This window comes from Cynocephalus volans, chromosome 3 (assembly GCF_027409185.1).
Source record: "Cynocephalus volans isolate mCynVol1 chromosome 3, mCynVol1.pri, whole genome shotgun sequence".
Taxonomy (NCBI): domain Eukaryota; kingdom Metazoa; phylum Chordata; class Mammalia; order Dermoptera; family Cynocephalidae; genus Cynocephalus; species Cynocephalus volans.
Genome location: NC_084462.1, coordinates 14,474,658 through 14,491,035, shown reverse-complemented (window position 1 = coordinate 14,491,035; position 16,378 = coordinate 14,474,658). Strand labels below are relative to the sequence as shown.

At 48.8% G+C, this 16,378-nt stretch overlaps 1 protein-coding gene across 1 annotated transcript; it reads right to left on the bottom strand.

Annotated features, from left to right (window-relative positions):
• Nucleotides 1–336: 336 nt before the first annotated feature.
• On the bottom strand, nucleotides 337–11,424 carry LOC134373940 (zinc finger protein ZFP2-like). Its single transcript, XM_063092027.1, is given in 7 exon segments — nucleotides 337–1,274; nucleotides 1,276–2,708; nucleotides 5,821–5,910; nucleotides 6,192–6,318; nucleotides 7,667–7,743; nucleotides 10,197–10,253; nucleotides 11,379–11,424. Coding segments are annotated over 7 exon segments (2,265 nt in total). The 5' UTR covers nucleotides 11,398–11,424; the 3' UTR covers nucleotides 337–812.
• Between the last annotated feature and the right edge of the window lie 4,954 nt (nucleotides 11,425–16,378).

Sequence of the window (16,378 nt, the reverse complement as noted above, 5' to 3'; positions counted from 1 at the left end):
GCTGGCCGGTTAGCTCAGTTGGTTACAGCACAGACTTAGAACACTTATCACAGGTTTGGATCCCTTTACCAGCCAGCTGCCAAAACAACAAAAAAACAAAACCCAAAAAAAAAAACCAGTCTCAGCTCCTGATCTGTGGATTGGGGATAAAAACACTCAGCATCCCAGGGCTGCAGAGAGGGTGAAGGGCAGTACCTACAAAGTGCTTACAACCTGCTAAATAAAACCTTAGCTAACATCACTGTCCCAACTGATTTGGTGAAGTCCTCATGCTGAAGCTGAGAAATAAGATGCAAAATTTCCTTTTTAAAGAACTGGACTTTGTGACACATAACATTTCAGAATATAAAGCTTACTTTATTTGGGGGAAAAATAAACCCCAAAACCATATGGTCCAAGTTAAAACAGGGCACAAACTGCAAAAGCATCTTTTTAAAATAGACTTTTCCCCTTTAATTTCATTTTTGCCTTGGCAAAAACTTTGAAATAAGCTGTGTTCCAGGCCTGCTGAGAGGAAGCACGTTCACACTTGTGGCCCTCCTGCCACCTGGTGGGCATCCACGGGAACCTAATGATGGAGAAGAACTGGGAGTGGCCATTACTCCCCTTGAAGGTTACGGGGATAAGGAAGACAAATCAAAGGCCCACGCCCAGCTTTCTCACCAGACCAGGTGACCCTGTAGGAAGATGTGTGTGAGGCAGGACAGAGGCTGCCCTACACAGGCCCTGAGCTCTTCACACTCACAGGGCCTCCCCCGGACAGAGGACAACACACCAAGGACAGATGGGAAGGTCTCTGGCATGTGCTCAGTTCACTGACGTACAAGAACCAAACAGTTGCTCAGGCTTTTCTGATACTCGCTGTATTCATATGGTCTCCCCCGGGAATGAATTCTCTGATGCTGGGCCAGGAATCTGCTCTGGCTGAAGGCTTTGCCGCACTCACGACACTCAAAGGGCTTCTTGCCAGAGTGAGTCCTCTGATGCAGTATGAGGGCTGTGGCCTCCTGGAAGGTTTTCTGACACACATGGCATATGAAGGGCTTGGCACCTGCATGGACACGCTGGTGCTGTGTGAGGTGTGTGCCACGGCTGAAGGCTTTGCCGCACACATTGCATGTGTAGGACCGCTCCCCGGTATGCACCCGGTAATGCTCGGTGAGGTGCGACATCTGGATGTAGGACTTGCCGCACTCGTTGCACTTGTAAGGCTTCTCCCCAGTGTGCGTTCTCTGATGGAGGGTGAGAGATGAACTCTGCAGGAAGGCTTTTCCCGCAGTCACCACACACGAAGGGCTTCTCGCCAGTATGGATCCGCTCGTGCTGGGTGAGGAACTTGCTCTGGCTGAAGGTCTTCCCGCATTTTCCACATGCGTAAGGACGCTCACCTGTGTGCACGCGCTGGTGTAGGATGAGGGCCGAGGAGTCGGTGAATGGCTTCCTGCACTCACTGCATGTGTAGGGCTTCTCACCGCTGTGAATCTTGAGGTGCTGAATCAGGTAGGAGCCCTGGCTGAAGGCCTTTCCGCACTCTTCACACAGATAGGGCCGCTCACCCGTGTGTACCCGCTGGTGCTTGGCCAGGGACGAGCTCTGGCTGAAGGTGCGCCCACAGTCACCACATGAGTATGGCTTCTCACCCGTGTGTGTCCTCAGGTGCTTGCTGAGGGACGAGCTCTGGCTGAAGGCCTTCCCGCATTCCCGACACTTGTACGGCTTCTCTCCTGTGTGGCAGCGCTCATGTTCGGCCAGGGATGAGCTGAGGCTGAACGCCTTGCAGCACACACGGCACTCGTAGGGCCTCTCTCCCGTGTGGGTTCTGTGGTGGACAAGGAGGGCCGAGGAGTCGGCGAAGGCTCGGCCGCATTTGTGGCAGGCAAATGGCTTCTCCCCGGTGTGGGCTCGCTGGTGCTGCAGGAGGTGGGTGCTCTGGCTGAAGGTGCGCCCGCACTCGCCACATGTGTACGGCTTCTCACCTGTGTGCACCCGCTGGTGCTTGACAAGCGATGAGCTCTCATGAAAGCGCTTGCCACACTGGCCACACGTGTAGGGTTTCTCGCCCGTGTGGATGCGCCGGTGCTTGACCAGAGACGAGTTCTTGCTGAAGGCACGTCCGCACTCCCAGCAGACATACGGCTTCTCGCCAGTGTGGGTTCTTTGGTGCTGAATGAGATGAGTGCTCTGCCCAAAGGCCTTCCCACACTCCTCGCATGTGTAGGGCTTCCTTCCATTGGGAACCTGCTGATAGCTCACGAGGCACGTGTTCTTGCCAAAGGCATCTTCCCACCCACTGCACACTGGGACGCCCTCTGCAGTGTGGACTCCTGGTGGCCGACTAAGGTCTGGGAAACAGCTGCAGGCTTCTCCACACACATCCTCTCTTTGGCAGGAGTAACCCTGATCTAAGACTGAAACGCATGTGAGGCCCTTTTTGAGAATGTGGTTTGAGGCTGGAGGAGTGTCCTGATGCTCAGTGACAAACGGGGGCCAGTGGACACTTCCTGCAAGGCTCCGCTCCAGGTTCTTCTCCCCCTGGCTAAGCATCACTACTTGGCAGCATCTTTCTGCTGCCTGGCCTCCACGCCCCACAACTTTTCTCAATATGGTGTGCCAGAAATCTTGCCCTTCGAGTCCCACTGTCATCCACCCCCAAGGCAGACTGCCTTTGTCTGGGGTCAGCTGTGCAGCTAGGGTCCGAGGTTTTGAGTCTGAAAAACAAGCAAAGATACACATTCAAGGCCCAATCTGGATGTGTACTGCCCTCTGGGAGAGGATTTACAGAACCTTGGCTGTCAGACGGAGACAATAGAGTAGGCTGCTGGCCAAGACTGTGTGAATCTGCAGCTTTGAGAAGGGGCTCCTGTAACTGAGGAAGGGGACAGGGACTGAGGACAGAAGCGCAGGTAGGTCGGGGTCCCTCTCCTAGGACTCATGGGACCCAGCAAAAAGTTGTACTCACAGTTATGACTGATCACAGTGAAAGGACACAAAGCAAAACTATCTCTCCCTGTGGAGTCACACCGGATGCACTGAATTCTGACAACACGTATGAAGTACTGTCTACTAGGGAAGCTTGTTAGAGACTCAGGGCCCAGTGCTTTATCAAGGGCTGTTCAGGTAGGCACTCTCCGCCTGGCATGAACAAAAATTCCAGACTCCCAAAAAGAAGGTGTTTGGCATAAACCACACTGTTTGTACACAGTAAGGCACTCTTACCAGTTAGGAAATGGTGGGAATGTCTTCTGAAACCTTAGTTCACAGACACCAGCCAAGGGCCAGCCTTGCCTCAGGCCTTTCTCAGGATGTCAGCCTCAGGTCTGCTGTGTTAACACTTTTCTGCAGGGGCCGGCCTGTGGCTCACTTGGGATAGCGTGGTGCTGACAGACACCAGCCAAGGGCCAGCCTTGCCTCAGGCCTTTCTCAGGATGTCAGCCTCAGGTCTGCTGTGTTAACACTTTTCTGCAGGGGCCGGCCTGTGGCTCACTTGGGATAGCGTGGTGCTGACAACACCAAGTCAAGGGTTAAGATCCTCTTACCGGTCATCTTTTAAAAAAAAAAACCACCAAAAAAAACACCCCTTTTCTGCACACACATCAGTGGGGAAGTAAAGTGGTGGAAGGAAGCACAGAAAAACACAGGTCAAAGTCACTAGAGCCACTACACCTGTCAGGCACCACCGTGGCTGTGTCACAACCATCCCGTCATTGAAGTAGGGCTCGGCTCTCAGCAAACATGCATCAGCTATGTACAGGATGCCCACATCGTGACCTCAAAAAATATGAGATATTTTAGGAGACCTGGGCCTCAGGAAACATCAGCAATGTGCCCACTATCATCCAGCTAATGAGTGACGGTGCTATTTAACTGAGGTGTGAGACCTGGAGTGGTAGGCTGGAAGAAAATGGACCCCCAAAGATATATTAACATCCTAATTCTCAGAACCTATGAATATTACTGTATTAATTTGCTAGAACTGCCATAAGTATCACAAACTGGGAAGCTTAAAACCACAGAAATTTATTCTCTCACAGTTCAAGAGGCCAGAAATCTCAAATCAAAGTGGCAGCAGGGTTGGTTCTTTTTGGAGGCCCTGAGAGAGAAACCATTCCATGCCTCTCTCCTAGCTTCTGGCAGGTCCTAGCAATCCTTGGCTTGTTCCACCTCACTCCAATCTCTGCCTGTCTTCACACAGCCTTCTGTATGTCTCTCCATGTCTTCTCCTTTTCCGTCTCTTGGAAGGATACCACCCTAAATCCAGGATGATTCTTCTCAAGATCTTTAATTAATTACATCTGCAAAGACCTCATTTCCAAATAAGGTCACATTCTGAAGTTCAAGTGGACCTGAAGTTTTGGAGGATATTATTCAACCCACTACAATTGCCTTATATGCTAAAAGAGTGAATATTACCTTATATGACACCCCCAAAAAGTGATTAAGTTAAGGATATTGAGAAAGGGAGTTTATTCTGGATTATCCAGGTGGGCCCAAAATGTAGTCACATGTGCCCTTGGAAGAGAGAAGCAGAGAAGAATTTTGAGAGACAGAGAAGAGAAAGTAATGAGAAGACAGAGGCAGAAACTGGAGTGAGGCAGCCACCAGAAGTTGAAAAAGGCAAGGCATGGATTCTCCTCTAGTGTCTGGAGAGCGTGCAGTCCTGTCAACACCTTAATTTCATCTCAGTGATATGGATTTTGGAATTCTGGCCTGTCACTTCTGTGAGAATGTATTTCTGTAGTTTTAAGCCACCCAGTTCGTGGTGGTTTGCTACAACAGCCACAGGAAACTAATATACCCTGTGGTAATAGGAGGCAAGAAAGACCTAAATGCAGAAAAGCGAGGGTGGGTACAGGGTCAAAGTGAGCACATTTCAGAATAAGACAGACCTCCTCGAGTGAACATTGTTGTTTTCCATGTTCCAGGTTCTGATTGCTTGGAGGGAGGAGGTCAAGGAAAGAAACCAATCTTCAGCACCCCCCACTCAAGGCCAGTGCACAGCATGTCTCCTACTGTGAATCTATAAGGCACTGACTAACCAATCAGTGACACTGACTAATCAATCAACATCCACCCTGCACCAGGCCCCACCCTCTGACCCTGTGCTTGAGCCTGGGTCAGGCATGAGAATGAAAACCATTCCCACTATTCCTCAGCGCCTGGTGCTCCTTCTTAGACTACTAAGCGTCAGGGGCAGAGCCCTAGGGAGGTGGCACGGTAGAGGGAAGAGAACACACATGCTCCCGTGCTAGGGTTGAGTACTGGGAGCTTATCGGAGTTCACACCATGGACCTCATGGGGCTATGGTGAGAATGCTTCAAGATAACACGTGTGTACGGGCCTCTGAGAGTCTGTCCCATGTCGCTATCTACTACCTGGAGGCCTTGGTTCCTGTCTGAAAACTGATGTGATATTCTTTTTTTTTAGTGGCTGGCTGGTATAAGGATTTGAATGCTTGACCTTGGTGTTCTAACTCCGCCCTGTAACCAACTAAGCTAACCAGCCAGCCTGAGGATGAATTTTGAAAGAAAACAGTCACAAAGTACTGCTTAATGTATTTATATGAGAAATATATGAACTTATATGTATTTATGTGATAAAGTTATATAAACTCCCTTTATATGAGATGTCCAGAACAGACAAATCATAGAGACAGAGAGCAGATTAGTGGTTGTCAGGGGCTGGGGGGAGTGACTGCTTAATGAGTACAGGGTTTGTTTTGGGGCACTTTCCCCTTGGATACACACTGCATCTCCCTGCCCCATCTATGAAGAGGAGAAATAAACCCACTGATCTGATAAGAGAAACCCTCACTTCACTTACCTGGACCTCTTGGGACATCTCTCTCCATAGTCCAGGGGTCTTCCCATTGCTCCAGCTTGGAGATCACGTCTGGTTTGGAATCAGGAAGTCCTGCCAACGGTGAGAAAAGAGGAGGAAAATGTTGATGCTGATATTCCAAGTCAGCCAGGCTCTAACATGGGCCGAACATTGCAGTGTATGTACCGAGGCTCAGGAAAGGTCTCTCCTTGGTAATGTGGGGTAGGGGGTCAGTCTCTGCACAGAGGGGACCTGGCTGGGGAACACAGGTCAGAGCAAGGACACACCTGGGTGTGAGTAACTGAGGACAAGGCAGGGGATAAATACGCACACATGTGAGTGACATGGATGAAGAGGAGATGGGGGGGCCTCACCCAGGGACACCAGGTTGCTGTAGTTCCTCAGCATCACATCTCGGTACAAGATCCTCTGTGCTGGGTCCAGCAGTCCCCACTCCTCCCTTGTGAAGTCCACAGCCACATCCTTAAAGGTCACTGGCTTCTGAAACATCACACACACATCAGTTCAGCCACGGACCGTGCCTGACCAGGGCCAGTCCCGAAGGGAATGGCAGGACATGATCTGGAAAATTCCCTGCTGTCATGGGGGCATTCATACTCTGAGTGACCTATGCCAAGAGGTGGTGCCATTATAACTGCGATACTGTGCTAGGTGCTATCCCACTTCATGATGTATTATGGACGAGATGTTTGCGTGCCCCCAAAATTCATACAGCGAAGCCCTAGCCCCGATGTGGTGCTATTTGGAGGTGAGGCCTTTTGGAGGTATTGAAGTGTAGGTGAGGTCATGAGGGTGGGAACCCCATGATGGGATTACTGCCGTTAAAAGAAGAGGAATAAGACCAGAGCCCTCTCTCTATGTGCCACGTGAGGACACAACAAGAAGGCGGCTGTCTGCAAGCCAGGAAGAGGATCCTCACCAGAACCCAACTCTGCTGACACCTTGATCTTAGATTTCCAGACTTCAGAGCTGTGAGAAATAAATGTCTGTGGTTTCAGCCACTCAGTCTGTGGTGTTTTGTTACAGTAGCCCAAGCAGACTAAAACATGAGATTCCTCATCACCTCCCCTAAGTGCTCAGCTTTACGAACCCCCGAGGGACAGATGATGTCCCTCACCAGCCCCTCTGATCGTGTCACACCTGTGTGGTCTTCATCTCCTTCAGGGCTAGGCAGGGGAGGCCTAGGGGCCAGGATAGTGTCTGCGCCATCCCTAATGTGTGTCTCGGTGCCAGCAAGTACCCACAACCCAGCCTTTCCTGCCACTGCAGCAGCACCCTCAGGCTCTGGGATAGCAACTGTCTAAGCCCAGTTCAGAGACCTGACTCAGGCTTTGGGGCCACAGACCCAGCGATAATGACAGTCCCTCTGCCCATGTGTGGTGTTTCCTTGGAGACCCCACGGAGAAGGCGCTTCATGTGTGGCAACAGTGATTTCAGAATCCCAACATTCCTTTCTTAACACCCAGAGCCCCCCCCCTCCATCTGGACACCAGCTGCAGGAAGGCGGTGGTTCCGTGCCACCATTTGCTCACTCATCTACTGCTCTCTCTCAGGGTCTAAGCACAAATGCCAAGCACTGCTCTGCCCCTTTCCTGGACAGTTGCTGATAAACAGCATGGTCACAAAGAGCCCCTGTGCCCCAGATCTGCCCAGAGGTAGGTCCCTGCACCCATTTTCTCATCTCTAAGCCCCACCCTGGGGTTAGCTGGAGGAGAAGCAGAAGGAGGGGCCCTGCCCCAGGACTAGGGGGTGGGTAGTAGAAGTGCCACAAGAATGGGAGATGGAAACTAATGTGCATGCTGAGCACACAGGCATAGGGAAAACTCACGTGGACAGCATCTGCTGGGTGTGTGGTGTCCTGGACATCTGGCTGGTCCTCCTCAATGCTCCCCTGAGACAGAAGAGCTGGAGGAGAAGAGAGAGCATGAGTGAGGCCAGACCTGCCCCCAGGCCCTGCAGGCCCCCTAGACACTGGCCTATTTCTCAGGGGCCCCAGTCATCCTAGTCCAGACGTGTCCTGGGCCTGCTCTCTTCTGCTCACCCTTCAGGGCTCCCAACATTTACTTATGTGCCATGTAGGCTGTGGTCACCTTATAGTTATTAGCCCACTTGATCTTTGCTCCGCCCCAAGTGAGGCAATGTTATGAGATTCATTTTATGGGAAGGAAACTGAGGCACTGAGAGGGTAAGATGCTTGTCTGAGTTGAGCTTTTTCAGAGAAGCAACCCCCTGCCCCATCCCTGCCCTGGACCAGACCTCCAGCCAAGATGGTGAGGCTTGTGGAGAAGACAGTGTCCATGTGGGCAAATGGGGTGAGTTATGTACCCCAGTGAAGAAGGCGTCCATGTGGACAGTGATGGGGTGACTCATGTCCCCCAGAATTACTCTGGGGATGTGGTGTCCTGTCTGGGCACTAGTGCAGGGGTCCAGGGAGCCTGTGTGGATCCGGCATGACCCAGGGAGGATGTAGCTCAAAGCTGTGGCTCCACTGTATGCTGCTAACTAGCCATTTCCTGGCTCTAGGCATGTTTCCTCAACGCACAATAAGGACGGGCTCCCAGGAGAACAGAATGACATCCCTCCATGGAAAGACTGTGAAACAGACAACAGATACCTCATGGCAACCTTGCTGACTGAAGCCATGCCATTCACACCTACCTTCCTCTCCCGGCTCCCAGGCAGGGGAAAGGGGTCACTGGGCTTGGGGGCTCCATAGAAAGAGGCCTGGAGGCCAGGCATCAGACTCCTGCCTCTAAAACAGGGAGCTGTTCCCATAAGACACCCCACATCATCTGGGTCTAGGCTGAGTCCCCACGGGCAGCCACAGCTGCCTGTGCTGCCAGTCCACCCATGCTGTGAGCTTCTTGAGGGCTCCCTGTGAGATGCTCACTGAGTTCCCTAACAGGGACAATGGGTTGGGGTGTGGCAGTGTGTACCCTGCTAGCCAGGTAAGGGGATGCTATAGATTGGATGTCCCCTTCCAACCTCGTTGAAACTTAAATCCCTTCTGTAACTGTTGGGGTGGGAAATCCTATTACAGTAATTAAAAGGTGGTGCCCTGAAGAGATGATTAGATTGTAGGAACATCCATAGTGAATAAATTAATGATGGTGGTCTGGGGTGTGGTTCTGAGGGTTTTAAAAGGAAAGTGTATGAGGAACTCTCTCTCTCTTTGCTCCACCATTTTCTGCCATGTGAGACTCCTCCATTGCTGTAGAGCCACTACCAAAGAAAACCCTCACCAGATGTGTTCCCTGGACTTTGGACTTCCCAGCCTCTGAAACTGTAAGCAATAAAATTTGTTTTCTTGGAAATTACCCAGTTCCAGACATTTTGTTACAAGCAACAGAAACGGACTCTGAGAGACAGTAGCCAGTCACTTTTCCTGAGCACCTCCTGCATGTCAGGCCACTCAGCAAGCACCTCTGGTGACACTCCTGACCAACCAAAATGGAGGTACCATCATCACGCTTTTTTACAGGTTGGGAAAGAGGGGCACAGAGAAGTTAAAAGCTGTGCAGCAAGTGCCTGGCAGGCAGGGATTTGAACTTTTGAGCCTTCAAAAAGGTATTTCTTTTTTCTTTCTTTTTTTTTTTTACAGAGGCATAAGTGCTCAGCTCAGTGAGTTCAGCAGATGCACACGCCTGTGAAACTACCATCCAATCAAGCTCTAGAACATTCTTAGTGGATGGAAACATTCTGGAGCAGTGCTGTCTAATACAGTCCATCAGCCCCATGTAGCCCTGACCACTAGAAACATAGCTGGTGTGACCGGGAAACTGAAATTGTAGTTTTATTTGAATTTAGCTAATCACAGCTACCATACACGTCGCACAGCTCAGGTCTGGGACATTTCAGCACCACGGACAGCTCTCCCTTAGTGACCCAGCCAGAGAAAGTGCCCGGACCCAGAGACGATTACTGCTGGGATTTCTGACCCCACCCATAAGTTTTGCTTATTCTTGAACTTCATACAAAGTGAATTATGTGCTCTGTAACAGGCTGAGGCCTCAGCTCAACACTGCCAAGCTTCACCAGGGTGGTCACAAGAAGCTACTATGGGAACTGTGTGGAGACAAAGTGAGATACTAGGTGGGTGAGATACTTTCTGCTCTCATGAGAGAAAATCAATGGTCCCGGCTGTCCCAAATTCAGGTCCTGAAAGAGATTCTTTGGAGAAAAGGGCTGAGGTGAGGCCCTTTTGCTACTTCCCACAGAGGGAAGGGTATTGAGCACACCCCTGGGGTCCTGATTTTCCCAGTGTCCACCACACCTACCTCCCCATCTTGCTCCTAAGCTGGGAACACCAAGCGTGATGGATAATACATGGAGTCTGTCAGATCTAGGATGAAACCCACCTTTACCACTCTCTGCTGTGATCCTGGGCTGCTCATTTCCCATGAGGTCTTGGTTTCCTACGAGCAAAATGAGGCAATAGTACCTCCTGTGGAAGGCTGTCTGCTCATTCATTCATTTAACAAATATTCTATGGGCTGGGAACCACATCATGAAACTCAGTCTATGATGGGTGGAAACAAGCATAAAATCTTCAAATGTGGTAGCACATAATGTGGGTGTGTGTGGCACCTATTTTGGATCAGGTTGCCAGGGAGGGCCTCTGAGGAGGTGACAACTGAGTGACTCCACTGAGTTGCCAGAAGAGAGCAGGAAGCATGCCAGGCAGAGAGAGAGAGCTGTGTAGCTGAGGCCTGCAAATGCAGAAATCTGGTAACACAGGACCTGGAAGGCATGGGAAGAAGTGCAGATTTGTTTCAAATGAGGGGCCGTCAAACTCTGGCCTCTTTTTGTATAGCCTGTGAGCTAAAACTGGTCTTTACATTTTTAAGAGATTAGAATAAGGAAAAAAAGATCAAAAGAATAATAATGTTATGTGAAACTCAAATTTCAGCATCCATCAATAAAGTTTTGCATTCTACCAATAAAAAAATGTGTGGATGGGGCTGACCTCCGTGGCTCACTTGGGAGAGTGTGGTGCTGGGAGCGCCAAGGCTGCAGGTTCGGATCCTATATAGGGATGGCCGGTGCGCTCACTGGCTGAGCGCGGTGCGGGCAACACCGTGCCGAGGGTTGCGATCCCCTTACCGGTCACAAAAAAAAAAAAAAAAAAAAAAAAAATGTGTGGATGTGTGTTTTCTCTCTTATTAGGTAAGTACCTACATGACATCCTTGATTTTGCCTCTGGGCCTGCAAAGCTCTAAACATTTAGAGGAAGAATTTTCCAGCCATGTTCTGATGGCCTGACCAACGATGGAACGTTTAAAGGGAGGGGTGGCCTCACCATTCTGGGTTTAAGGACCCCTTGCCCCGCCCCCTGCTGTGTGGAGAGTAATGGAAGGGGCAATGGGAGGGAAAAGACGCATGAGGAGGTGGTGGCCTAGATCAGGCTGAGGAGGGCAGGGCAGTAAAGTGAAAGTGGCAGGAGCAGAGTGTGTTTTAGAGACAGATGTCATTTCTGAAAACATCTAGCCCTGTGTCTGCCACCCATACCACTGTCATCACCACCCCACCATCCGCCTCACCTGCTACCTTGGGTTCCATCACCTGATCCTCTTGCTCTGTCTCCAGGCTGCTTGGCCAAGCTACAGGGTGTGTGTGGGGGGGGGGGGGGGGGCGTGGTCTCAGTCCTGGGCAGAGGTCCCAGGTTTCCAGTAACTCTTGCAAGGATAGGGTCTTGTTTTCAGAGCCACTGCTGCCTTCCCTCTATTCACACACAGTGGTGGGGTTCCAGGCTGCTGGCTTTGACCTAGGGGACCCAGGGCTGGCATTCTGTAAAATGAGGTACGGTTGGTGATCACAGGCAGCAAATAGCAGATGTGGTCAAAGCTATGTGCACAGGTGCTCTTGGGACAGAAATACAGATACACCCAGGCCAGATTCTCCACAACCTAGGTCCTACTAACTGCCTCCTCCTCTCAAAAACCTGTACGTGAATGCTCGCAGCAGCATTATATATAATATTAGAAGAGTTAAAAACAACCCAAATGTCCATCAACTTATGAATGGGTAAACAAACTATGGTATATTTATACAACGGGATATTAAGCCATAAAAAGGAACAGAGTATGAAACGTACTACAACACGGATAAACTTTGAAAATAGTATGTTTGAGGGGAAAAAAGCCAGACACAAGAAACCACATATTGCACGACTCCATTTATATGAAGTGTCCAGAACAAGCAAACCTACAGACAGAAGGTAGATGAGTGGCTGCCAGGGGCTGGGGGAGAGTGACGGGTAAGGGTTATAGGGCTCACTCACACCCCTGAGGTCACTCCTGCACACACAGGTGGTATCAACACATGCAGGACACCCCTCCACTCTGGTATGCACACGCGGGGTGACACACCCAGCCACACGCACACACCTAGGGTCACACCTGCACATACAGACGGTGTCGCAGACGCGGGAAGTCCCGTCACCGACGTAAGCGCGGTGACAGTCTACAGGAGACTTATACCTGAGGTCGCGCCCCCGACCCCACAAGCGCACGCGCACTAGGCCCACTCTCCCCGCCCCCACGGCCAGGCAGTCCCCGGGTCCGCAGTCCCGTCCCGGGTCTCAGGAGCCCACTCAGTCACTCCCAGCGCATACACACTCGGGCCACGGGCGCCTCCTCGTCCTTCATACTCACATTCGCCGCACCACCGGAACGGCGGACTCATTACAGTTGCAGTCTGCTCAGACAGCCGGACAGCGCGACAGCCCGAGCACCCAGCCGCACAGCGCACAGCGGCTGCGGGCACTTCCGGCCCGCACTTCCGCCGGGCTGCCCAGGACTTCAGCTCCCCGAAGGCCCTGCGCGCAACGTGCTGGGAACCGGTCGGGCACGGGATGAATGGCCTCCTGGGAAATGTATTCCAGAGGGCGACCCTGTCAGGAAGGGAGCGTGGGAAACTGCCAGTTCCGCACAGGCAGCCCAAGGGAATGGAAGTATATGGACATGCGTAGTTTTGTGTGTTTTCAAATATACAGCGTATGCACTTCTTTTTTTCTCTAAGCACACATACAGGTATGCACATAAACATAAAAATATATAGTTAGGGGATCTTCTCCTTTACCCTGAACCCTACATATCCTTCAACGGATGTCCCCCAAGAACACGTGCATTCTTCCACCCACCCAAGAAACAACGCTGAAATGTATTACTTAATCCAGTCATTTTGCTAATTTCTCCAAATGTCCCAATAATGTATGTTTTTCATATTTTATTCAAATGCAAATTATAAACCACATATTACACTCTGCTGTCCCATCTTGAGTTGGCTTCAATCTAGAATAGATCCTTAGTAGTTTTTTTTTAAAATGATCTTGACATTTTTCGTGTATCCAAGCCAGTTTTCCAAAATGTCCTCCAATTTACATTTGCTCGTACAGAGTATAAAACAATCATAACCAGACTTTACACACTATTTTTTCCACTGACACTTCATAAAAATTTTTTTGAAAAATTTTAAATGACTACATAGTGTTACATTGTATGAATTTACCATTTCTTCACTCCTCCCCGTGGCCTCCAAACATGGCTGGAAATTGAGCAACTATAAACACATGGAATGAAACATCCCTGTGCATTCTTTTTTCTGTATGTCCGTGGTTCCCTAAAAATAGGTAGGCCCTGTGTGATTCAATCACCTCCCTTAAGGGATGTCCCTGGGTACATTGAGGGACATAAAAATTCACCCATACACAGAAGGCCTGTGTGACCTGGTGGAGAAGATCCCTGATGTGCAGGCTGACCCGGGTGACCCTGCTCCATTCCCTTTTCCTCTACAGTCAGATAATCACAAGGGGGATTTAAAGTCTTCTCAGCCACCTATCTTTAGACCAGCACCATCCAACAGAACTTTTTGCTATGATGAAAATGTCTTACAGCTAGTGAAAAGTTGAAATGTGGCTAGTGACTGAGGAAGTGAACTTTGTATTTATTTAAAGTTACATCTAAATAGCTACACATGGATTGTAGATCAGACAGTGCGTTCTAGCAGATGCTCACATTGGATCTCTTACAAGAGATCTATGGGAGATTGCTTTTCCGATTGCATGCAGATTTCTTCCCAGTTACCCTTTGCAGAAAGGACCTGAATACCTCAGAGGATGTGCAGAGATAACATTGGAAATAGGCGGCTTGGCTGTTGGCCAGGACTTGTGTGTAGGGTGCTCTGATAATTTGAGCTGGTTAATACAAGGAATTTAATAAAGTAACTTGGAAATTTATGTGTGAGGGATGGCCGGTTAGCTCAGTTGATTACAGCACGGTGTTATAACACCAAGGTCAAGGGTTTGGTCTCTGAACTGGCCAGCTGACCAAAAAAAAAAAAAAAAGTAGGAAACTTTATCTTACATCTTTGGTATCATCAAGGAGTTGAAGCTGTTTTATACTCAACTGGTTCTGTTAATTGAACATATACACATACGAAACAGACCAGGTGTGACCAAGATACACAGTCCCTGTTCATGTGGTCATTCTGGTGGAGGGAGGCAGACAGTAAACAATGAAACAAATCATCAAGCTTTAACTTGAAAGAGTTGAGATTTTTATTTTTTGAACTGGTAATATTTTTACATGTTTCAAAATTCCAAAAATAGAAAAAGATATAGATTGAAAATTATTCCTCATCCTTGTCCCCCTATTTCTCCTTCGCGAGGTCAACCAGTATGCCTGCTTACTTTTTTTTTTTTCCTGACCGGTAAGGGGATTGTAACCCTCGGCCTCAGCGCGACCAGTGCTGCACTCTCCTGAGTGAGCCACGGGGCCAGCACCCTGCTTACTTTTTACCCTTTCAGAGTTAGTGTGTATAAGCAACTGCTTCCTCTTTACAAAAATGGAAATATACTATACAGTTTAACACCTTGTTTTTTTCACTTAACTATCCTGGGGTTCTTTCCCACATTAATATATAAAGATGGTCTCCATTTTTAAGGCTGTGATCTCCATTCCACCATAAATTATTCAGCCAGTTCCCCATGGTGGACATGAAGTTTTTTTTTTCAAATTTTTACTTTTAATATCAATAGCATAATGAAAACCATGTACAAACAGTCTTCACATATACAAATACATCTGTAGAATTCATTCCCGGCAGGTTTGCTGAAACAAAGGGTTTGATAAACTGCCCTCCACAGAAATTGTATCAATTCTTACTTACACTGGAAATGCATAGGAAACAGCCCTATGCCCTTTGAAAAAACTCAAGGCTGGTAAAACACTGGGTGGAGGACACATGTTACAATCCTTCTGAAAGGCAATTTAAAAAGCTATGTGAAATTCATTGGGAAAAATCCTCAAACCATAGAAGAAGCACATGTTACAAGAGAACTAGAAGGATTCCAAATTTCTAAATACAAGATAATTATACACATATATATTCGTCTGTATATATAATGTAGTGTACCATATATGTATGTGTATACTCACACATGTATATTTTAAGAAAAAATTGCAAGAAAAATTAGCAAAATCTTAATGGCAATGACCATCTCTGAATAGCTTAAGTATGAAGAATTAAATGTTAAATGTTTTCATACTTTTTCACACTTTTTTGCATTTTCCAAGTTTTGTTACAAAGAATTTGTGATGCTTTTCTAAACAGAAAAAAACCATGTTATTTTCCCTAGTTTACAGTAATTTCCCCTGAGGATTTTCTTATCCATTTCTAAATATCTACAAGGAAATCAGCAGGAATATGATGCCTAGAAAATGTGAACTGAGGCTGGCCAGTTAGCTCGGTTGGTTAGAGCGTGCTGCTGATAACACCAAGGTCCAGGGTTTGATCCCTGTACTCCAGCCACTCTGCTCTACACTCCTCCCCCACAAAAAAGGAAAGAAAATGTGAACTGATACAAGAAATGGAAAATATGCAAAGATTTCCATTGCTGTTCCTTCTGCTTGATGCGCTTGATTCTAACTTACCCAGTGGGACTCTAACCTCAGCTGACCCAGCATTCACACTGAGAAGTGTCAAAACATTCACTTGAGGATCTGTCATTTTGGAGGCCAAAGAAGGGGAATGAAGCAATCACAGGCCAGGCTTCTAGAGTTATCTAAAACCATGATGTTACTGCTGGGTGCCCCCTCTCCAGAGGATTCCCAAATCCGCACCCCACACCTGGTGGGGTGGAAAGGAAGAATGGTCAAAAGTGGGGTTCTGGTGTCAGGCTGTCCAGCTCATACCCTGGCTGGGCCACTCAGTAACATGTCACTTTCTTTCTTGGGGCCATCTTGCATTGGCAGTATTAGTGGGAACAGATCCAAGGTGATCAAGATAATAAAGTCAAAAGGACCTCTAACTTCTCATGGAGTGAGGAAAGGGAAAAGGCCAAGGAAGACTTATTTTTGGCTTCAATAATGGTATGGATTGCAGGTGGCAACAGCCCCCACGAAAGGGACTAGGGGGATGGAGACAGGTTTGGACGGGACAACGAGAGTTTTGTTGTGGGTAGGCTGGGTTCCTGGAGTTTATGGCACATTAAGGGGCAGCTGCCCAGCAGCAAACAGCTGCTGTCTGGGCCTGAAGCTCA